General features: G+C 50.9%; 6 protein-coding genes across 6 annotated transcripts; 4 read left to right on the plus strand and 2 right to left on the minus strand.

Moving 5' to 3' along the window:
- Nucleotides 1–590: 590 nt before the first annotated feature.
- Nucleotides 591–3,813, minus strand: BU24DRAFT_427802 (uncharacterized protein). Its single transcript, XM_033529314.1, has 5 exons — nucleotides 3,411–3,813; nucleotides 2,197–3,216; nucleotides 2,059–2,128; nucleotides 1,519–2,005; nucleotides 591–1,462 (listed from the first exon to the last, which is right to left on the minus strand). The coding sequence occupies exons 1-5, from the start codon at nucleotides 3,487–3,489 to the stop codon at nucleotides 839–841; spliced, it is 2,280 nt and encodes a 759-aa protein (XP_033378124.1). The 5' UTR covers nucleotides 3,490–3,813; the 3' UTR covers nucleotides 591–838.
- A 145-nt stretch (nucleotides 3,814–3,958) lies between these two features.
- Nucleotides 3,959–5,863, plus strand: BU24DRAFT_455002 (RNA-binding domain-containing protein). Its single transcript, XM_033531350.1, has 2 exons — nucleotides 3,959–4,099; nucleotides 4,167–5,863. The coding sequence occupies exons 1-2, from the start codon at nucleotides 3,977–3,979 to the stop codon at nucleotides 5,655–5,657; spliced, it is 1,614 nt and encodes a 537-aa protein (XP_033378125.1). The 5' UTR covers nucleotides 3,959–3,976; the 3' UTR covers nucleotides 5,658–5,863.
- A 5,630-nt stretch (nucleotides 5,864–11,493) lies between these two features.
- Nucleotides 11,494–13,148, plus strand: BU24DRAFT_63620 (uncharacterized protein). The gene has a single exon (XM_033534492.1). It carries the CDS (start codon nucleotides 11,702–11,704, stop codon nucleotides 12,806–12,808), a length of 1,107 nt encoding a protein of 368 aa, XP_033378126.1. The 5' UTR covers nucleotides 11,494–11,701; the 3' UTR covers nucleotides 12,809–13,148.
- Nucleotides 13,149–13,488: 340 nt separating this feature from the next.
- BU24DRAFT_436732 (MFS general substrate transporter) lies at nucleotides 13,489–14,946 on the minus strand (the record flags this gene model as incomplete). Its single annotated transcript, XM_033530173.1, has 1 exon — nucleotides 13,489–14,946. The coding sequence occupies one exon, from the start codon at nucleotides 14,944–14,946 to the stop codon at nucleotides 13,489–13,491; it is 1,458 nt and encodes a 485-aa protein (XP_033378127.1).
- A 1,399-nt stretch (nucleotides 14,947–16,345) lies between these two features.
- Nucleotides 16,346–20,822, plus strand: BU24DRAFT_427806 (uncharacterized protein). The gene is made up of 4 exons (XM_033529315.1): nucleotides 16,346–16,957; nucleotides 17,110–18,565; nucleotides 18,637–20,475; nucleotides 20,527–20,822. The coding sequence occupies exons 1-4, from the start codon at nucleotides 16,760–16,762 to the stop codon at nucleotides 20,550–20,552; spliced, it is 3,519 nt and encodes a 1,172-aa protein (XP_033378128.1). The 5' UTR covers nucleotides 16,346–16,759; the 3' UTR covers nucleotides 20,553–20,822.
- Nucleotides 20,823–22,196: 1,374 nt separating this feature from the next.
- Nucleotides 22,197–22,467, plus strand: BU24DRAFT_467306 (uncharacterized protein; the record flags this gene model as incomplete). The annotated part of the gene is made up of 2 exons (XM_033532435.1): nucleotides 22,197–22,249; nucleotides 22,314–22,467. The coding sequence occupies 2 exons, from the start codon at nucleotides 22,197–22,199 to the stop codon at nucleotides 22,465–22,467; spliced, it is 207 nt and encodes a 68-aa protein (XP_033378129.1).
- Between the last annotated feature and the right edge of the window lie 251 nt (nucleotides 22,468–22,718).

Consider the following 22,718-nt stretch of genomic DNA (forward strand, 5'->3'; position numbering starts at 1 on the left):
ATCAAGCCTTGGCGAAATCGAGAAAAGCCAAGATCTTGAGCAGCTTGATCAAAGGACTAGGAAGGACGGATATATAAGATTGCCAGATTTCATATGTAGGAGTTCTTCGTAGTCAATAACAAATTGTATCTGATCTTTTGGAATTACCTTACCAGTACAATAGTAGCTTATCCCCCTGGATAAGTCAGAGTTATTATCTTGTCTTGATACTCGCTTTACCCTATACAAACCTCTGCGATATACCCCTCTTACCTTGTGTAGTAAGTTACCTATCGTTACATAGGTGTTAAGATCGAGGATCTACTGGTTGGTTCTTGGGGATGATCTGAAGAGTAACACGAAGAGGTAGGTAAGGCAGGATAATAATGATCGTAAAACAGTAGAGTGTATTATTTGATACTAACTTAGGTTGAACACAGAAGACCATAAGGGTATTCTGGGTTCTCTATATACTTGGGGTGATCATGGTTTTCATGATCGTTGGGAGTCATGATCATGGTGATCATGATCACGTGACTACCCGTGCGTCTGTGGTGTTGGGCGAGGTGGTCTCCTCTTATAGTGGCTGCTTCCTAGACCAAAGGTGGATCGTAACACTAATAAGGTGGGGAATCATAAAAATATTGAGGTAAACTCTGTTGTACATGCTACACTACGTGCATTAATAGAAAGCACCAAAAGCATCCAGCTCATAGAGCTTTAGACAGAACATAGTGAAGCTAAATCACTACATAAAGACTAAGAAAGAATCAGACAGCATAAGCAAATTCAAGATTGCCTACAGCCTACCCTATCATATACGCATAAATAAAACCTTTCCGGAGAAGAGACAGCGTCGCTACCGACCAAAAAGCGGCTGCGCGTTTATGGCGCCGAGACTGCCCTTTTGAGATACTGGCACCTGCCGTGCAGTTCCGGCTGGTGCCACTGGGTTGAGTGATCGTAGATTATTCGTATGCCAGCGTGAACCGTGCTCATCAGTAACCGGTTCCACGATGGCGGCTGGGCTCGAACGTGGATGTGCGTTGATGGTGTAGGAGTCCCCTAAAGCCTCACTCGGGATTCGTGCATGTAAGCCAGGGACTTCGGAATAGGCGCCATGGTCACCTGGATGTTTTTTTGATTGCAAGATTGGGGATTCCGACTCTCCAGCCCGCCCTGCGTGTGCTGTGGCCGAGGGAGGATTTGAGCCTATCTCGATGGTGGAGGAAGATCCATTTGGGGCATGAATGTCGACAATCCGTCTTTGGCCAGCGGGTGTCTGGAAGCTCTGGTTAGACTGCCTTGGGGTGGCAGCAATAGCAACTTGGTAATGTGTTTGCTGATGCGCTGGATGTTGCGGGTTTGCCCAAGGGGTTCTTTCAATAAACTGCTCTTCCGCAGCAGCCTCGTCGGCGGTAGCACTCCGGTGCATCGAGCGGACGTAGGGCAGGGTTTGAGTGGCCGAAGGACGTGGTGTGATCTGGGAGCGTGCGTGTCAGCTAAAAGGATGATACAAAATATATTGAAGGGACTCACTTTCATTGCTCGAAAATCATCATCTATTTCCGATGGACGTGCAGCCTTCAGTTCTGGAGCTGCAGGAAAGCCAACGTACTTGGCTACACCGGATATGATGGAGACCTCTAGATTATATGCTGTCTGCTGACGAATTTGCTCCGACCGCTTCTCTGGTAGGCGGATGGCATATTCAATATCCTCGACTCCATACTGTCTGCGGCCGCGTTGCAGCTCGTATATCCGTTGATTACAGTCCGAGAGTATGTTTTCTCGAGTATCCCGTACGGTTTGGAAGTATTGGCTGTGTAGCTGATGCCTCTCTGCAATCGTGGTCCTCTCAAGGCTTTGCTTCTTGTACTCCATCAATTGCCTTTCATAAGCAATCTTGGCCGTTCTTCGATCGTCGATACACCGAATCATGGCTAGATACTCGGGGTGTTGACAATTTGGTTGTTTAAGCAGATCCATCTCGTACTCACACTGAGCAAGCTGCTCGTCACATAGTCTAGAATGTCAATTTACACATAGTTCGTGCATGAATGTGTGGACGGTGCTTACTTTTCCCTGAAAATCTTGAACTTCCGTTCGATCTTTGCTAGCTCGTCAATTGCAGTCTTCTTCTTCGAAGCTGGAGCACAGTGGTTAGGTCGAACGTTTAAAGGTTAAAGGCAGGGGAGCTCGATCGCGTCTACTTACCTTCCTCATCCATTGCAGAGCCATCCTCCTCTTCCTGTTCGGCGTCTCCTTGGAGCTCCTGGGAATCGAGATTGCTCGTGACATCAACGCCCCCACCGATATCGTCATTCTTTCTCTTGCCTCTCCTACCGCCTTTACGAGGTTTAGAGAGCTTTGCAACTGTGGTCAATTCTCCAACAGCCTCTGTTGCCACATCTGCCTGTCTTGCCTCGAGCTCCATTTCCTTTTCGGCAAGCTGCAATATTCTTTCCCCAGCAGTCTCGATCTCCTCTTCGATATCAACTGGAGCGGAACTGGAAGCTACGCCCTCGCGGTCGCCGCTATGGGCAAGATCTGCCTCGACACTTGTCCGCTTTCTGGCACGCTTTTCGGTTGCTGTTTCGTCAGCAGAGCTTGTTTCTGCACTTGAACGCTTCCGTTTCTTCCCAGCCAATTCCAGGCTTGCTGCTTCTGACGCCGCCACGAATGATAGCGACCGGAGCGCTGCATTCCCGTCTGTCGGAACGTCAATCACATCAACCTCATCGATGACCGAAGACGTCGGCGAAGGTGGCACGGAGCTGTCCTGGAGCACGGTCTTCGTATGCGATAACTTGCTTGGTGTTCGTTCATACATCTGCTCCGAATTAAGTGATGCATTCGTCGCGGTGCGGGTTAACTTCCGGGGTGTCTGTTCCAAACGTTCAGTTTCCGCTTCGGAATCATTGTCAATCAAATCTATAGCCCCGACAGCACGAGGAGTAGGCTCTGAATGCTCATCAGATGCATCGCCCAACTCGCTCAAGCTACTGGATCTGTTATCCTGCAAGTCATCGATACTGTCCCTTCCAACCAGTGAGTTAACAGACACGCTGTTCAGTGTTGGTTCATCTGATACTGGCAAGAAAGGCGATGTTGGTGCAACAGCTCCATCTGGCTCTTTGGAGCTGGAAATTTGTAGAGAATCCTTCGCGGTGAGGGGTGGGGTTGACGTTCTCGAGGAGGGATTTGATAAGTCGGTACTGGGAATCTGAGCATCGTCTTATAGGAAACAAAACAATAGGTCAGCCTTGACATGTCATACTGTTGCATGGAAGAAGCGTGGATCCCTCGAATCTGGATTTGCCAGCACAGTCGTTGCGTCGCGGGTTAGACTGCGATATAGAAGATGGTACTATAGAGGCAGAGCATGACGCTCATGGAAAACATAGAATGAACTCTTGTATTACACATACCGTTGGTCACCACGACGTCCCGTTCGGCGCCTAGGACGGGATTTGAACTGCTTCTCTTGCCTCGCTGGAGCGCGCTCATTGTGCGCTCAAGCGGCGGAAAGGGTAACCGCCAGAGATCTTTGTCGCGAATCCAGGCCCAAGGTATCGCACGCCGCACGTGAAGCTGCTGGATTAAGCTTGTGGTTATAAAAGATCGTGGTCGCTGAATGCGAAGTGCGGGAAAGGAAGGTATATCGGGGGCGCTCGTGTTCCTTTAGACGTATCGGTGAAGGGCAGTGAAAACCTAAACGATGTGCAACGAAGCAATAATTCACGTCTTAGTAGGTATGGTGAGGAGGAGAGACGCAGTACTGTGTCGCAGAGTGAACCAAATGAAGAGTCGCGGAACTGCCCGTGTTCGGCGTGCCAAGTGCGTGCTCATTGGGAACAGGTCATTTGGGCCGAGCACTCCGGGCTAGCCAAAAGAAGGTATGACTGCACTACGGCGCCATGTTTCTCCGGCCAACCTGCTCCACCAAAACTTTTTACGGATAATCCGCCCATACACCCTTCGTCAAAACATTGCAATGGCGAAGTCGGCTTCCAATCGAGCCACCGCAGCTGGATCGCGACAGCAACATGCAGGAACCTTCGTGAAGCTCGACAAACGCGCACTTGACCCGAATATTTCATCCCTGTTCGCGAAATCTGTAAGTATTACCACCCATCAAACACGCAACATTTCATCATGAGGTCCGTATCTAACATTTGACAAAGCTTGGTCCAGTCAAGGCTCCTTCAAAGGCACGCTATCGGGACTTGATCGAGAGTCGACCTGTTGCGAACACGAGCGAAGGAAGTGAAGATGAAGGCCAGCGCAAAGAAGTCAATGAAGACACTACATCCGTGTCCGATGATATATCATCCGATATAGAGGTCGAAAAGCAATCCGTTTCGAACGAGCTCGAATTACCTGAACCTGGCGAAAACGTTCCACATTCTCAAGACCACGCTTCTGCGGGTGACATCGGACCATCAGAAGCTCGAGAGTACATCACCAATAGTGATGAACAACATTTAGGCAAAAAGCGTAAGCGCACCAAGGAGACAGATGTAGAGGACAACTATATGCAGAAGCTTGCTCGCGAGGAGGCTAGAGAAGAGGAGGAGAGAGGCAAGAAGCGAAGAACCGTAGTTGGTACAGATACGGACTCTGCTACTGCGTCAGGATCGGATGACGACAATTACACAATTCCAAAGCATGAGACGCAGACCGGGTCCGCAGATATGGACGAAGTGGATAAGGCTAGCCGCACAGTTTTCCTCGGTAACGTCTCCAGCACCGCAATAACATCCAAAACTGCAAAGAAGACTTTGACAAGACATCTCGGATCCTTCCTTGAAGACCTTGCCGATCACAAACCTCCGCACAAAATCGAGTCTTTGCGCTTCCGCTCTACCGCTTTTGCTAGTGCTTTACCAAAGAAGGCCGCATTTGTCAACAAGGAGATTCTAGATGCGACCACCAAGAGTACGAATGCGTATGTCGTATATTCCACAAAGATTGCGGCTAGGGAAGCAGCAAAGCGTCTAAACGGAACAATGGTATTAAACAGACATCTTCGGGTAGACTCTGTGGCACACCCGGCCAAGGTGGATCACCGTCGTTGCGTCTTCATTGGTAATTTAGGCTTCGTTGACGACGAGAGTACGATTAATGCCAGTGAAGAGGACAAAAAGAAGACCAAACCTCCCGCAGACACGGAAGAAGGCCTTTGGGTCCAATTCAGTAAAGCTGGTAAAGTGGAGAGCGTCCGTGTAGTCCGCGATTCCAAGACCCGAGTCAGCAAGGGCTTTGCTTATGTCCAATTCGAAGACGAGAACTCGGTCGAGGCAGCTTTGCAGTACAATGATCAGAAGTACCCTCCTATGCTTCCGCGTAAGCTTCGAGTGGTGCGTGCCAAAGCTCCTAAGAAGAAGTCAACCTCATCGGTGAGGAAGCCCCAGCCAGGCAAGCCATCTGGGGTTTACAGCGCCAAAGTGTCGGAAAAGCAGAAGACGGACCATGGCCGTGCTCGCGCCATGCTTGGTAAAGCAGCTGCTTTCAAGAAGGCTGAAGACTTTGTTTTTGAAGGCCACCGAGCCAGTAGGAAAGATGGGGCGGGTGGGCCCAAAACGGGGCCCAAAAAGAGGACAGGCAAACCCCAATCTAGAAGCAGCAAGCGTGGCGCGGCGTGGAAAGATGGTGCTGGAAGAACAAAGCAGTGATGGAGGACACGGGTTGTTGGAGACTTGTAGTTTTTATAAGTAGGTCAAGGGACTGTCTTCCTTGGGGCATACTCATGACACAGTAACGCTTTGCTCATATATCGGACACTATAGCCTGTGCAGTGACCGTCGAGACATACCTCTGCACTCCACGCGACAAGGTTTCATGTAGTTATCATCTCAAGAATCAAAGATCATCACGAGTCACGCATTCACCGCCACCACAACCTATTCATTGCTCAGTTAACAGGATGAGTGGTTTCCGACCCAATGCCCACAGCCACTGTATCTTTGTTCACTGCGAAGACCCTTTGGTGCGCTTCTGATGTATTATTTTTGTTGTACAGTGCAGATTGATACGCACGATGGATGCTGATGTCTTAGTTCGAATAGGGCAATGGGGTGTCGAGACATGAGTGGGCGCGTATCTTTAACTTGTTCGCTCATTTCATTGTATGGGGCCATCGCCTATTGTCCAACCAAGCTTTGGTCACCACGCCCTGTCTGTACTCTGCCGTAGTCAATGCAGACTTTGCCAAAGGACAACAACCCAAGCAAGTGCAATTCGTCTCACAGCCCATTTGAGATATCAAGATCGCACCGTAGAGCTCCCAAGAAACGGGTAGTACCTAGATGATAGTATACCATGAGTTCCAACATTCGGCCCTTACCGTAAGGACTTGGTCAGAGAACACCCAAAGGTACGAAACACTTGTTCTATTTTTCGATCGCGTAAGATGAACTTCATAGTTAGGTCAGGGTTGTAATCCAAGGTATCAGAATATGCTTTACTGCTCTCCATGATCCCAACGCAGGATTTGTAAGGTAGAAATCTCTGGAGGTTACTACGGAACAAAATGTAGTGACCCGGAACGCGTATAAGAGATAGAGAATGAAATAAAGTTATAGGCGTCATAAATCTTTGCTGGGAATAGGTACATCGACAGTCCAGGATGAATGTCCATGTCGTTAGAGCATTATAAACACCCTACTGTGTTTGTGGTTATTTATTAGCGATACCGAACTGGTGCTGCACCTCCAAATACGGTAGTGTTTCAACTGAGCCTAGTGGCACAACAGCTGGGGTGTATGTAGTGATGCTGGCCTCGAAAAGATGTAACGTTGATTGATTAATTCGACGAAGAAGCGATGCCACGACGCTGCGAGTGTGGCAGAGGACCAGGCTGTAAAGTTGAGCGAGTGAAGAATGAAAGATCTGATTTCGTATGTACGGAGGTAGTCCGTAAACACATACAGTATAGAGGCAGCAGAGGAAAGTGGTCAGCAGTATCTGATGATAACTTGTGGTAGGGTAGTGAAAATCCAACACAAGGTAACTGATTAGCGGAAATAAACCCGCTCTGTTGGCCAAGAGTGCGAGTATCTACAACTTCGTCCTCGCCCTGTCTACACACATAAACTTGTATCTAGGCATGAGATCTGTGTATAGTCTACCGGTATGTTCAAGCAGGAGACTCGCGATAGTCGGCTTAGCCATTTGAAGATGTCACTGATGCCACGTTGGGCGGCAGAAGAGCTGGAGGAGACCCATGCATCCTTTTCCATCTATCACCTTGGAAGTTTATCAATTACTCTGCAGACGGTCACTAATACCAGAACACCATAGTTCTATGCTGTGTGAAGAGCATACTCGTACTATTTCTCAGAGTATAACATAGCCCAAGCGCTGACGTCGTCTGGCGGCGGCTGAAACGCCAATCGTGTTGGGACGCTATAGACATCCACCATGGGGAGAATTACCTGCTCCCACGCCTAGCGGCTAGTCTAGCATGTCAGCCGTGGGAAGGGGAATTAGATATCTACGCCTACGAAGGTAGAGACAGCAGCTCGTCGTGGGCGCCGGGCGGCCGATGGGGGAGAAGGATAGGTAGACTGTTTCGATGTGTAATACCCCGTAGGATGGTGATGCTTGTATTACTCCGTAACTACCTAGTTACATACCTACATGCTGATTACATACACAGTACATTTGTACACGCCTGATCGTGCAAACAACATGGGGAGATGATATTTGATAACCAGGCCAGGCGAAAGCAAATGTACTCCAGAGTCCGTACATAGTACGACGACTACGAAAGAGACGCTACGAAGGACAAGCTACAGAGCATATAGTCACACTGCACTCACCGTAGGTACGAGGTAAGTAGAAGAAGTATTGGAGGTGACTACATACACAGTAGTAGCAGGGCAGATACCTACTCCATACTGTGTAGTTACCCATCACCGGGCCCGGTTTAGGGGTAAGATTATCCATTATCTTGTGCAGCAAATCATGGAGGAGTATCTTTGGCAATTAAACCACGTAGGCTGAACGAACTTCAGGCGTGAACCAATGGAACGTCGATATTGAAGAGAAAGTGGCAGGTTTTGGTCACAGTCACATTAACGATTGGGCACGCGCTGGAAATTCCACCTGGCGAGCGCGGGACGGTGTGGCACTGTAGTCTGTGGCACTACAAGTTCTTGGTCCCTTGTTAATATTTGGTAGTATGTAATGTATTGTATTCCTACAAGGTACGGAGTACCTACTGATTACCTAGGGGTGTCTATCTAGGTGTTTAGGTACTGTCACTGTACTGTATGGAGTACGCACTACTCACTCAACGACTACTGTACACAATATTATACTACAATATAGGTACTCCATACTCTGTACTAACCGACTATGATGTTGTTTTTGGTCTGCTACGGTGTAGGTATGGGGACACTATAGTGTACCTACGTTACTGGAAATGATGGATTGATGACTTCAGTGTCCAGCGTCCAGTCTCCGCCATAATAAACCCTGCTCAGATTCCTCGGATTGACCGATTAGTGTGGCCATAAAAGGCTTAGCGTTTTCCTACAGAAGCAGACTAACAAAAAAAGCAATAATTAATGCACCTCCAAGGCTCGTAGGTAGAACTTTGGGCAGATCAGACAGACCAGGCAATGTCCTGCCAGTGTCCTGCAACTTACTGTTTGAAAAGAGATGACTTTCGGAGAGAGAGCTAGCGAGAACGGAGAATATGGAGTACATAAGTATGGAGTAGGTAGTTACGAGGTACTGTTAGAAAACAGCGAACAGAGAGAATTCGACGTACCTAGGTAGGTAGAAACGAGAAACGAGAAACGAGAGAGCGTGTGGAAGGGACCGGGGTCCCTCCGAACCCGTGCCACTCCTCGCCTTCCCGTGTATGTGCGTGGATCCGGGATGATTGATTGATTGGATTCGTCAGTATCTACGCCTTCCCCCTCCTTCGTTCGCTCCTCCCCTTCGCTTCGTTCGCTCCTTCCCCCTCCCACTCCCCTCCTCCTTCACTTTCCCTCGTCCGTTCCTTTCCCAGGTCGCCCCCAACTTCACCCAATAAAAGTTCTCTCCCACCCCCCGATCATCCCAAAACAATCCATCCATTCACCTTTCATCGTCTATCCTATCAATCCTATCAATCCCATCAATCCTACTCTCTATCCGTCAATCAAATCAAACTTCCATCATAATTCATTAAAAATCCCTACGAGGTACCCTATCGTATCCTTCCATTTGCTTACCTTTGCTTTGCTTTCCTTTCCACAGCCGGAGAGACTCACGACTCTCACGACTCAATCAAGCACGAGCACAACAAGCACGAGCATAGGCACACGCAAGCCATAGCGATAGCGATAGCCATAGCCATACCGTACTGTGTACTGTGTAGCCATCGGCCCATCGCCAGCTGCCATACCGTGTGGTTTAGTTAGCCCAACACCGGGGCGACTACACTCGTGGTTTGTTTGGCTCTTCCAACCTCTCTTTCCCCCTCTCAACTCTCCCGCCTCTCTCAACCTACCTCTCAATCAATTCCCCGTCACTCCTCACCAACTTACTCGTACATCAACCTACCTCTCGTTCGGTTGGTTGGATAGTTGGTTACTTGCTTCCTTTGCTAAGTAACCTTCCTACCTGCCCATCTACCTACTCATAGGACGAGCTACCCACGAGTGCAATACCCATACCCATACACTCTACTCCGTACCTCTCTACCGTACGAGGTACTTGTCCGAGTTCAGCCCTCTCCATCCTCTTCGACCTTTGAACGCGTTGAATCTCCCAACCAGACACAACATCAACAACATCAACATCAACATCATCATCATCACCGTCACCATTACCATCACAACCACCATTACCATCCCAATACGACACAGCACCATTACTCACTCATCAAGCGCATTGAAAATCTCGTGACTGTCAGCCCCTGCGGTCCATCTGCACTCGGTAAGTCCTCGTCGGGATTTCCGTTTCTCAATCCACTACTGGCGCCCACCCACGTATTCATATTTTTTCATTTGGTACGGAGCATTCATTATTCATTCATCATTTGTCCTTTCCTTCCTGCATGCTTGCCAGCCCGCCAAACATCCCTCCTTCTTCTGCGAACTCTACCTACCTGGGCACCTAGGTACTAAGGTAGTAATTATCGGACATCCCTTCACGCTTTGTCCTGTTTGGGTCGATCCGACGCCGCTGCTTACTCGCCGCGCGCGCGCGCACCCACGCCCAAGCACACACACACAGTCCTCTCACACACTCTCTCTGTCCCCATCACACACATATACAAAACATATACGCACTTACACGCGACCGCGACCGCGCCCCCGCGTGCAAGCTTTCTTCTCACCACGATTCCCACAGCCCTCCCTGTCCGTCTCGCCTGTTCTACTCATTCTACTCGTCGCACCACCTGGGCAATTCACTCTCATTCCCATCTTTTTTGTTTCCATACTCCGTACTCCGTACACCGTCCTACCTACACTTCATTTCCATTGCGATCGTGATCGTACACTGAGGTAATGAACGGACACACTCGGCTTACTCCAAATCCCTAGTAGTATCCGTCTATCTTGACCATTTCTACGCGTAGTCCTCCAAAGTCAGCTGCGCGTTGGATCAATATATACCCTGTCTGTCTGCAACCCTCGCTGTGAACCTACTTCATAGCCGCGCAGACTCACTTCCCACCTCCTGCCAGAGAATCACCTCCCGTATCGGTTCCAGACAAGTCCGCCAGCGTCACCCTGCGCCCAGACGACCACCTGAGCGCGCGCAATTGCGACGTGGATACCCTGCCGCTGATTACAGTTGGTAAGTCTGTCCACAGCTTGCATAGAGCTGCATTGCCAACGCATCACCTCCAATCGCCCGCCCGCCCGCCCGCCAACACAATGCCCGCACCCGTCCCCTCCGCCAATTGCCCCATTGCGCACTTTTCTTATGAAATGCTAATCCAACATTGCTGCCTGTAGAATACGCATCGTCGACCACCCTTTCCTACTGGCGAACTGCTACTACTACTACCACTACCATCTGCGACGTTCCCCACACACGGAGCGGCCCTCTCCTCGAATCGCAAATCCTTTTCTGAGGAGCCGCTATACCCTCAATCTACCAACGCGCGCCCGCACCGCCTCATCCGTCGCGTGTTCCATCGGCCAATCGCACCCGTTGCGCCTCAGACCTACGTATCGCACCGAGCCTCTTGCTTGTGCGCGTCCCCAGAGATCCGACTCTTAAGCGTGGCCATTGACAACGCATCAAGCATCTGGCCTGTCGTGACGTGACCCCGACCATCACCCACCACCCATCCATACACACCCATCACATCCTGTTCAGAGAGCCTCGCTGTCCCAGCAGCTGTCGCCAGACCAGCAAACGGACAACAACACTGTCAAAGAAGCTTCATCACTTCCCCTCCCCGAGGAACGCCTACAGTTGTCGACTCAGTTCCCGGAGTCCACGCGATTCTCTAATCTCAGGTAAGCCTCCAATTGCCTTCGTCATCTCGACCCTTGTTGCCTATTGGCTATATGCTAATTGCCCTGCCTATTGCTCTAGGTTACGACCCTTCACGAGTCGATCCGTACCGAGGGCTCGGCCTCTGTCCGATTGTGGCGCACCGTCCAGGAAAACTATCAAAAAGGTTGCGCCGCCTCGCGACCGCGTACTTCTTTGAACTCACCACCTGAACCATACATCGACTTTCGAGCCGAATTCGCAGGTCATCATGACTGATTACGCGCAATATCAACAACCCCATCACGCGCACGCGTCCGCGCATATGCAGAATTATGGCGCGCAAAACCCAGGAGCCGCGAACCCATCCATAACATCGCCCACCCAGCAACAGATGCACTCCTATCCACAAACCTCGCCAATCCTACCGTCACAGGGAAACCCATACTCTCAAGGCGGAGCGAGCGCCCAGCACCATCAGCAGATGAATTATCCCCAGACTGGCTACATCCCCCCGGGAATGCACCAACAATATGGAATGTCACCCACGCAAGCGGCAGCTATGGCCACGGCAGCAGCCGCCGGTCCAGCCGGCTACTACGACCAAAACTCTTTGCAGGGCCAGCTTGATCCTCGAGCGTCTCCACGAATGTCGGCCGGCGCCATCAAAACTGATGGACGCGTTGCACCTCGTTCCCCTACCGCGGTCTCAAACCCCATGAGTGCCGGTGGACTTGCCTCACAAGTTCAGATGACCCCTGGGCAACAGCAACAACTTGCACAGCAGCGCCGCATGAGCACACAAGTGGGAAGCCCAATGCAGCAGCCGCAGCCCGTGATGAGCCACGGCGGTGCAAGGCCATCTGTTGCTCCTCAGATGCCACAACCTCCCCAGCCACACCAATCCTCGCCAGAAGCCATAGGTGGCGCACCTGCCGAAGAAGCTCCACTCTATGTCAATGCTAAACAGTTCCACCGAATTCTGAAAAGAAGATTGGCCCGGCAGAAGCTTGAGGATGCCCTCCGGCTGACTTCGAAAGGTCGGAAGCCTTATCTCCATGAATCAAGACATAATCATGCGATGAGGCGCCCACGTGGTCCCGGTGGCAGGTTTTTGACCGCAGATGAGGTCGCCGCAATGGAGGCCAATAGCAAACCCGGTGGCGAGGGAGAGGACGGCAACGATAAGGAAAACACTGATGCCCCGGCCAAATCGGCCGCCGCCCAGCCCAACTCAGCAAAGCGAAAGGCGTCGACAACACAGCTCAAGGGAACTTCGTCCACGAAGAAGCCTAAGACTGGTGGAGCAGTCCAGCGGCCCAGTACAAGCGAGGAAGAGGAAGAAGACGACGAGGATGACGCAGACGATGATGGTTGAACTCGCTGTCCGTGAAGATGAACTCCTCATTCTTATTACTTGTTTAATCCCGCCATATCATTCTCCTCTTCTACCACTGAGTTATTTCACGATTTACGAAGCGACTGTTACTTGGGCTCGTCTGCATGTTGAAACCACTGCTGTCTTGCCTTGCACCCAGATCCTTTCCTAACTACAAATTGATATCGAACTACGTTGATATTCTGGCGATGGGCTAGGTCGGGCCGACATGGTGCCATATACGGTTAAGGGATGGACGGTTCATGGGGCGACAGCCACCCAATTGGTTGGAGTTTCGATGGTCACTGGTGGATTGGGTAAAGAGGCGCCTTGCGTCTCGTCTCCTTCCTGCCTGTGATCCTGGCTAGCTTGTTTGTTTCTCTTTATTCCTCAATCTTCCTGTATACCCCACATTCGCTACCCTGTAGTCCTTTTCAACTTTCCTTCCCGGGCTAGGGCACTCTTCGCCGGTGGATGGGCAAGGAGCATATTAGAAAGGGCCATCCTTCATCGGAACAGAAAAATGGAACTCAATTTTTGTCACCATCCCTTCAATTTCTCCACTAGTCACTCATTGCTCGCTTCACATAAGTGTTATGTTTGACATCGGCTTTTCGTGACAGAACGGGCGGCAGACTCTACATGTCATGGCTCATGCATGGTGCTCGTGGGTATTTGTTCTAGTATGTGAAACGAAATCCCTCCGTGCCTTCAATCATCTTCTTGCCTTGCTTCTGTAACTGATTGGCAGCATAGAAATGCAGTGAGAACGCGGCGACACAGGCTACGATCAAAATGTGCGAGCCAATGCTTATCCAAACAGCCGTTAGATACTTGGGCGCTTCCTGCCTCCTCACGATGAAGCTGCCGGCAATGCCTCCGGCTCCATTACATGCAGTCACTGCGGCAGCAACAAAGACCCTCTTCCACTGGCCAACGATGTTGTTGGCTTGATAGGTTGCCAACGCTGCCCAGTTGGCGACGTAGGCGCCCGTAGCCAGGAAAGTACCGATGTATCGGACGCTGACTTGATCGGCGAACCCGAGCATGCAGAAGCCGACGATGAGGGTGGCGCAATTGAAAACGATGATGGGACCGCGCAACTGGAGATGGTCGCCAATCAACGAGGATAGGATAGCAGGCACGACGGCGTAGTAGTACGGCGGCGTGGAGAGAAGGATGGACTTATCGGGCGAGAAGCGCATACCCCCTTGGAGGATGATGGGGAGGAAATAAGACAGACTGGTTGAGACGAGATTTTGAAGGAAGTACATTGTGCAGAAACCGTAGACCTTGGGATCTTTGGCGTGCCGCAGGATCGCGGGCCAACTGAAAGACGATGGTTCGACATCGCCACGATCCTTTTCGATCCGCGTGGCTGCCATCCTGCTCTCCTCGGGGGACAGGAACAGGAAGCTCTCGTGGGCATTCTCGGGGAAGTCCACCATCCACCAATACGTGATTATGCCAATGAAGGCGGCGACGCCGCCTTGGACTACGAACATCCATTGCCACCCTCGCAGGCCGTTGTAGCCATCGAGCTGGTTGAGACCAAAGTTGACAATGCCCCCAGTCGCGAGGACTATGACCTCCCCACTCTGTAGCAGGGCGAATCGAAGTTGCTGCTCCTTGCGGGTGTACCACGTGGAGATAAGATAAGTCAGGCCTGGATATACGCCTGCCATGGAGATGCCGAGAAGGATGCGGAGGGCGATCATCTGTCTCCACGTCCGCACGAAGGCAGTGCAGAGCGTGATGATGCCAAATGAGATGGTGATGGCCGAGAACCAGATGCGCGGTCCAAAGGTACGAACGGCCACGGTCGATGGCAGTTGGAACGCGATGGACGCGATTGTGAATATGAAGATGGCGACGGAGTATCGATTGCCTTGATCTAGGCCCAGGTCCGACAACATGGAGGTGACGGATGCACTGGAGATGACGCCGCTATCTAAAAGATTTAGCGAACAGAGAATCCCCGCAATGCTGCAAAGTCGCAAGTCGACCTTCAGGCGGATTCGACGCTCCAATGCCACTTTAACATCGTTGTGATCGCCATTGTCGCCGCGCTCGCCTAGAATATCCTGAACATCCTCAAGGACCTCTTCCGGTCGTACGAAGGACGGCGCCTTCGTCATTTCTCTCGTGAGGCTTCACAGAAAGGAAGGACTCGGGAAAGATCAGGAAGTTTAGGGTTCGGAAGGAGGGAAGTGGGGTCAAGGGCAGATATGTGTGGGAGAGAGAGAAGAAGGGTGAAAGGTCATCGAAGTATCAAATGGGTATTGACCTCTGGGGGCTATCTTTTTATCTATTCTCCGTGCCTGGGTGCGGGTATATTCCAAGTATCGGTTGGTTTTAAAGGCATCTTTCAAGTCGAGTTACCAATCACTTGTGATTACCGCTCCACTCACTAGACGCTCCATCGATTAATAAACTAATAATAGCAGTGGAGTGTGCCACAACTCTACAGGGAACCGGAACTAACCACGAGCATATGTGCTTCCTCGGATTTCTCTATGATATAAACGCATTACAGTACTCCTCGTATTATCATTTCATGGCCAGCTGGTGCTTTCGTCTTTACTTTCTTCTTCTTCCCTTGCCGAGGTACAGATGCGGGTCCGGTTAGCGAGTCCAGAATATGACTAATTGAAGAGACGAGGGCAAGGGAGGAGGGGATGGGAGGGGAGGAAGGATTGATGATGATTATAATGGCGACAACGATGGTGACGGTGATGGTCACAATAACGATTATGTAGTGTGGGTGGACACTGGAAGCTGACCACGTAATACCTAAGTACCTTTAACTAGGTAACTAGAGATGCTGCTTATTAATAGTTATGGTTTTCCCATAAGCATACAAGCTACATATGAAAGATCATCAGGTATATCCGTGCCTGTTATTGTTGTAATACAAGTCAGGTAAACTGAAGCTGTCTATACGGTTTGAGTGGGATTCCGAGATGATCAGTAGTAATAGTAGTAGTAGTAATAGTAGTGGTAGCAATCCAGGGGAAGAGATACCTACCCAGGCAGATATTAGCATCTATGCCTTGAAATAAAAGGCGGTAACTACCTCCTTGGTGAACTTTTGACAACAAGAAAGAAGATGATAGATTGGAAGAGGGCGGATTTTTCCTTTCTGTTCTTACTGGGCCATCATCCAATATATCCAATATATCCAATATATATATGTGAGAACCTCAGCCGATGTACGGAGTACCTATTATGTTAATACATACCAAAGTACCTACGGAGTACACACAATCACATTTCATATAGTAGAAGTAAACACATACTTGTACCTCAAGTTAGAAGGCAATGCTTTTCTATAATTGGTGATAAAAGATATTACTTAGGTAGGTAAATAGGTAAATAGGTAGTAGATACCAGGTATGTACTCATCCGCATGCGCTGACTGTCCTTGGCTAACTAGGTACCTAGTAATCATGGACCCGTACCTGGTTACCTCTAGACTCTACCAAGAGAGAAGAGCAGCTGCACTAATTACCACCAACCACACCAACCACCACCATCATCACCATCTCCTACTCCTACTCCTACTCCTACTCCTTCCACCACCTCTCATCTCCAACCCTCCAACAATTCCATCATTACCATTCCTATTCAAATCCACCCTCAACTCAAGATCCTTCTCCCTTCCTAATCAAACCGTACGTGTAACGTCGGCTCACACCTACACACCCACCCTTCTCCGCCCCCCCAATCCCCCTGCCCATCCCCCTACCTAAACCCCCCCCGTCCTTTCTGAGAACGTGCCATTGCTCTCTTAACCCAAGCAACCCCAAGCTCATGCACATCACCGCACGTCACCGTCACAGATACCCTCTCTCGTAACACCCACCCACCACCATCCATCATCTCAATTATCTTCTACAAACCCAAATCTCTCCCGCGACCGAAAGGTGCGCCGCACCATCCACAGCCGCCATGGTCTTCCTCGGCATACATCGCGCCCTATACGACTATGTCCCCCAGAGCGAAAACGAGATCGCCCTCGCAGAAGGCGACCTCCTGATGGTTCTGGAGAAATCCACGGAAGACGACTGGTGGAAAGCCAAGAAGAAGGGCGCCGAAGATGATGATGAGGAGCCCGAAGGCCTGATCCCAAATAACTACGTAGAAGAGGTGAGTCTGGACGCACCGCACCCTCAAAGACCCTTTTCTTCCCGTATACCATCCCGCTCTACCAATTGCTTCCATCGGCAGTTGGCCCATGTCTGCACCAGCTCTTATAGCAAACTACCTCATCCGAACAATGCTAATGCCATCCGCCTCAGGCCCAACCGATAGCGCGAGCAAAAGCTCTCTACGATTACACACGACAGACGGATGAAGAGCTCTCATTCAAAGAGGATGCCGTCCTCGATGTTTACGATGCTTCGGATCCTGACTGGACACTCATCGGAGTCGATGGTGATTATGGATTCGCGCCGGCGAACTACATTGAGATCAAGGAAGGAAGCAGGGTCGCACCAGCACCGGCTACAGTAACATCTCCCACCCTACCTCCTCGTTCAGCAGCGGCTTCCGCGGGTGCAGCTCCCGATTCAGATGACGAACAGCAGCCTCCCACCCCCGACAGTCCCGCCCACCAAAGTCCGGCCGCTGCACTTGCTGGCATCATTCAGAAGAAGTCGGAGCAGACGTCCGCCCCACGATCCGTCATCTCACCCCCGCCTAATGTCACTGCTGCTCCTCGTCGTCGCGTGAAGTTTACCGAGGAGGAATCGGACGAGGAGCAGGTACCACCCCCTCGGTTGCCACAAAGACCGGCTTCGCAGCAATTCTCGCCTCCTCCAACACAATATGCCACTCCTCGCTTCCCAGATTCGCCTCCTGTTGCGTCGCCGCCGGCTCGGAGCGTGACATTCGACCAGTATGACCCGCGTGACGACCGAGACCAGCCAAACACTCCTCTTTCTGCCTCCGGATATCACCTTTACAACATCTACGAATATATTACTCAGCCAGGTAAGAACAAGAAGATGCCCATCACTCTGGGCATCAACATCCCGAAAGGAGTCATTATGCTCGCACCCGAGAAATCAAGAGACGGACACCAACAGGAGTGGACTGCGGACAACCTTGAGCTCTACTCTCAAGAAGGAAAGCACGTGTTCTTAGAGCTGAAAAGGCCAAGCAAGAGCGTAGACCTCCACTGCGGGGCAAAGGATACTGCTTCAGAGATCATATCTTTTCTGGGTGAACTGTCTGGGGCAGCTAAGGCATCGGGTCTGCGGGAAGTCCTCGCTGCCGGATCGGGTCATTCGAATGTACAGAAGAAAGGGGCAATGCTATTCGATTTCATGGCCCAGGGCGATGATGAGGTTACAGTCGCGCAGGGAGACGAAGTACTCATCATTGACGACTCGGCCAGCGCGGACTGGTGGCAAGTGCGGAGACTGAAGAATGGAAAGGAGGGCGTGGTTCCATCTAAATTCGTCGAGATAACAGGTTCCGTTCCGATATCCGCCGCATCTTCGGCTCGATCTGGAGTGAATGCCGGTCGCTCCACGACCGATCAAAATAGATTAGAGGAGGAGGAGCTCGCCCGGCAGGCTTCGAAAGCAAAGCGACGGAGCGAGGGTGATGCTCGGGCTGATCAGGTAGGGCCTGGCCTGCACTTGCCTGCGCGTCATTCTAGTCTTATGCAGTCAAATGTTGACCATCGTCGTACTTCACAGAGAGGCAAACGCGATAGCACTGCGAAAGATCCCAAATCTTCCAAACCCAGTCAGTATCTCCTGAAAAAACCCACAATCGTACAGATTATAGAGACTTGATTGCTAATGCCTCGTGTATAGACCCTGCTAAGCTACGCGTTTGGACAGATCGATCTAAATCATTCACTGTCAACGCCGAATTCCTGACGATCAAGGATGGAAAGATTCATCTCCACAAAGAAAACGGCGTCCGAATTGCTGTGCCCGTCCCTAAGATGTCCGCTGATGATCTAGAATACGTCGAAAGAGTGACGGGTATCTCGTTGGAGGACGACAAGCCACTCTCGGACATCAAACGAAGAAGCACGCAACGCGCGAACGAGCTGAAAGGCTCTTCATCTGGACTTTCCGTCGAGAAGAAACCAAAAAACGACTTCTGGTTCAATTTCTTCCTCGAGAGTGGGGTAAACCCTCAGATATGCGAGCGATATGCACAGGCGTTTGATCGTGACGAGATGGGGGAGGAAAACTTGCCCGATATAACTGACGGTCTTCTTCGTACCCTCGGCCTCAAGGAGGGCGATATTCTCCGTGTTATGAAACATTTGGACAATAAATTTGGTCGCGACAAGCGGGGTGACGGTGACGACGGTAGCAAAGGTCCTCTATTCACTGGACCAGGTGGTAGCCTAAAGAACAACACGCGTAAAGGACGGCCAGCACCTCCTGTCCAGACAAACGACGTCGTCGATGCGAAGGCTCTTGAACAGAAGACAGACGACAGCCCTAAAAGGCCCGCTGAAGCGTCGCCTACTCCCCTCGCATCCGTTCCAACCCCTGCCTCAGATAAGAAGGTTGAGGGTTTCGATGATAACGCCTGGGACGTCAAGCCTTCCCGACAGCCGTCGGCCTCCCTACCGACAACGACGAACTCTAACCCACAAACATCGACACAGGCCCCAGCTCCTGTTCCCGCTCCCGCTCCCGCTCCTGCCCCTGCCCCTGCCCCTACGCCCTCAGTCCCGGCACTTACTGGCTCTTTGGGAGAGCTATCTCTACTAATGCCAGCTATTAAGCCTGAGATTCAAGCACAACCAGTACCCGCTGCCCAGGCACCTGTCACAACACAAGCTACGCAGCAAGCGCAGCTAGCTGGCGCTACACCGTCGTTGTTTGATCAGGTAGCTGCTATCAAATCGGTTCCTCCCGAACAAATTGCCCCTCCTCGAGTTCGGCCTCAGGCACCGCAACACCAGAGTCAGAACGGCCTCATTGCACCTCCTCCACAGCGAGCAGCTTCAGCTCCTCAGAATCAACAGAGCGCATTTGCTCCGCCGCCTCCGTTGCAGCCACAGCTCACCGGGTATGGTGGTGCCCCAGTCATGCATGCGCAACTCGCTCCTCCTGGCCAAAGCATGCAGGATCTAAACAACCAGCGTCTCCAGCAACAAATGACCGGCTTTCCCCAACAACTACCCGGGGCTTATCAGTTCCAATCGAATGGCATTGCACCACAACCGACTGGTTTCAGCAACATGCCAGCACAGCCAATGCAATCCCAGGTGACCGCATTTACACCCTACCAGCAGCCTGCGCCGACGGGATACCAACAAACCCTGCCCCAAGCATTCCAACCTATGCAGACAGGCTTCCAGCAGAATGGAAGCCCCTTTACTGACCCATCACGACCCCCTTTCCAGCCCATGCAGGCTCAACCCACGGGTTTCAATTCATTCTCTCCAGCACCGGTAAATGGTCAGACCGGGATCAATCGCTTCCTTCCTCCAGCAATCCAGCCAACACCTACTGGTTTCGGACAATCTCAGAGCCCCCCTCCCATGCCTCCCATGCCTCCCATGCCACAGGCTCAACCGTTGGTGCCACAGAAAACGGGACCTGCTCCAAGTATACGATTTGGGGTGCAGCCGGCCAATAAACTAGTACCTCAACCTACAGGAAGGGCAAACTTGGCCAAGGCTAGTAAGTATATCAACATTGATCGACTCTGACCCGATGCTGACGTCCCTATAGCGCCACAGAATCCTTTTGGTTTCTAGGACACAGACATGGCCCTTGCACTGGCAATTCTTAATGCTGCCACTGTGACAGACCTCTGTATATAATTGGCATCTACTAGATCGCCCCATGTAGTTTTGCAGTTTTTGCCAGCAAATATGCTGCATAGCGCTTCGTTCTTCTTCTCCTTTCTGAATCGCCTCCTTACCTAGATATGGTTGGCGGCGAGTGTCCGTTTTCTCTCATGCGAATGAAGCGAGCATGGTAGAAGTAGAAAAAAAAAGAATGGCGAGGAGAGGCACTCATCTTGCTGCAATTGTGGTTTCTCGCAGCACAAGTTTTTGCCCCATTGTAATTGACGGGGGACAAATGCATCTTAGCGAGGGCATTAAGATATCTAATTAACTTTACTCATGATATGGAAGACGTTTATATAAGGGAACGAGCATTGTGGACTTGTGCATACGAGGTAGATCGGACTATGTGGTAATTAAGATATGACATCATCCGACCAGTCTAGCAGGCGTGAGGATGTGAGGGAATATCTGGCACTGCGATAATTGAATCGAACCCGTGAAGGGAAGAATAATGATCGGCGGCGAAGCTTTGCCAAGAGGGCTAAGCTCTTTACCTTGGTATGCATCTCTGGTTCTATGTACTACGTTTTGGAAGCATTAAAACCACGTCTCGCAATTACCCATACGATCACATTATCATGCGTGCACCGCCGTCCCGTGTACAGACTACGAGCATCCATGCGGGTTGGCCCGAGTAGCTGGTGGTCGGTCTATTGGCCAAATAATACGGCACCTAGGTAGGAATCAGGACGATTACATCGCGAGGTAGTTCGATCTAGCCAGCCCTCATCCTACGATAAGGAGATTGACTGCACAACAAGTCACAAGCAGGATGTTCCTGGCAACCTTTGTAGCCTATTAGAGCGGAAGTTTTTCACAGAGTGCATTATGAGAGACCTCTGGTAACAATAATGAAACGGTAACCACTCGCTCGCAACAATGCAGACCTGCTCGAGCTGAGGGCAGTAGCGATGGCTTCCGTCCCATCCGCGCCGTCCGCGAGCCGAAGAAGCTTCGTCATCACGAATCATGGCCGAGTGGCTGAGGAAGTGCGGCCTGCCTCCAATGAAATGACGAGGAGACTGCTAGGAATGGGTGGCCAAACCTAGGATCTAAAATCTCGGCCTCTTTCAATGACATAATGGGGCCTACATCTTCACCCATGGCTATCTAGAAGTTGCCTAAATATATCTATTCGCTGGCTCACCCTTTCTACGTTGCAACATTCCACCCTTTGTATGTCCGCTGCACATACACTTCTTCTCCCTCGCTCTTCACTTTCTCTCACAGCCTCTCCACCTTTATTCTTCATATATCAGACTTCAACGTCCCCGCAAGCAACCCGACGATTCAAGACAACCCGTCCGTCGTGGTTCTATTACTCTCTTTCCTATTAATTATCGGCCGCCTCGTTGATTTAATTCGCGACAATAAGTCGCCTTCCTTAAGAGTCCACCGCGCCAACCCTAAGTTTTTAACAAAACATTCTCCGGCTCAAACGAGCGATCATCTGTGGACCTTTACAATTGCACCGGAGAGAAGAGAATTGGAACCTCCATCCGGCACGCCCCATAATCAAACCTCATCGCCAAATCCCCATTCGCAATCATGTCAGCAAACCAGTACTACAACCAAGGCCCTCCTCAATACCCCCAACAAAGGTTAGTCACGAACCTTACATATTACTGTCTTTGACTATGAACCGAAATGCTAACGATCGCACAGCTACAGCGGTCCTTACGGCCAACCTCAATATGGCGGTCCACCGCCCCAGCAGCAGATGTACTATCCACCACAGGGACAGCAAATGCAATACCAGCAGGGGCCACCGCCACCACAGAGGCAGTCAAAGGATCGGGGATGTTTGGCCGCTTGGTAAGTGAATGTTTTCGAGGCACATGGTCTCATGATACGTGCTCAAACCTAATCTGTGCACAGTCTGGCAACCCTTTGCTGTTGTTTCGTCTGTGAGGAGGGTTGCGAATGCTGCATCGATTGTTGCGAATGTGCCGAAGACTGTTGCTGATGACGAAATAATGGAACGGCCATGTGCCCGGACCCTTCTATACCCCCCGAGGGCGCATTTCCTTGATTCGACCATTCCGTTAACATTAGGTGTGTTGAGCGGGA

Source organism: Aaosphaeria arxii (assembly GCF_010015735.1).
Source record: "Aaosphaeria arxii CBS 175.79 unplaced genomic scaffold BU24scaffold_12, whole genome shotgun sequence".
NCBI lineage: Eukaryota > Fungi > Ascomycota > Dothideomycetes > Pleosporales > Aaosphaeria > Aaosphaeria arxii.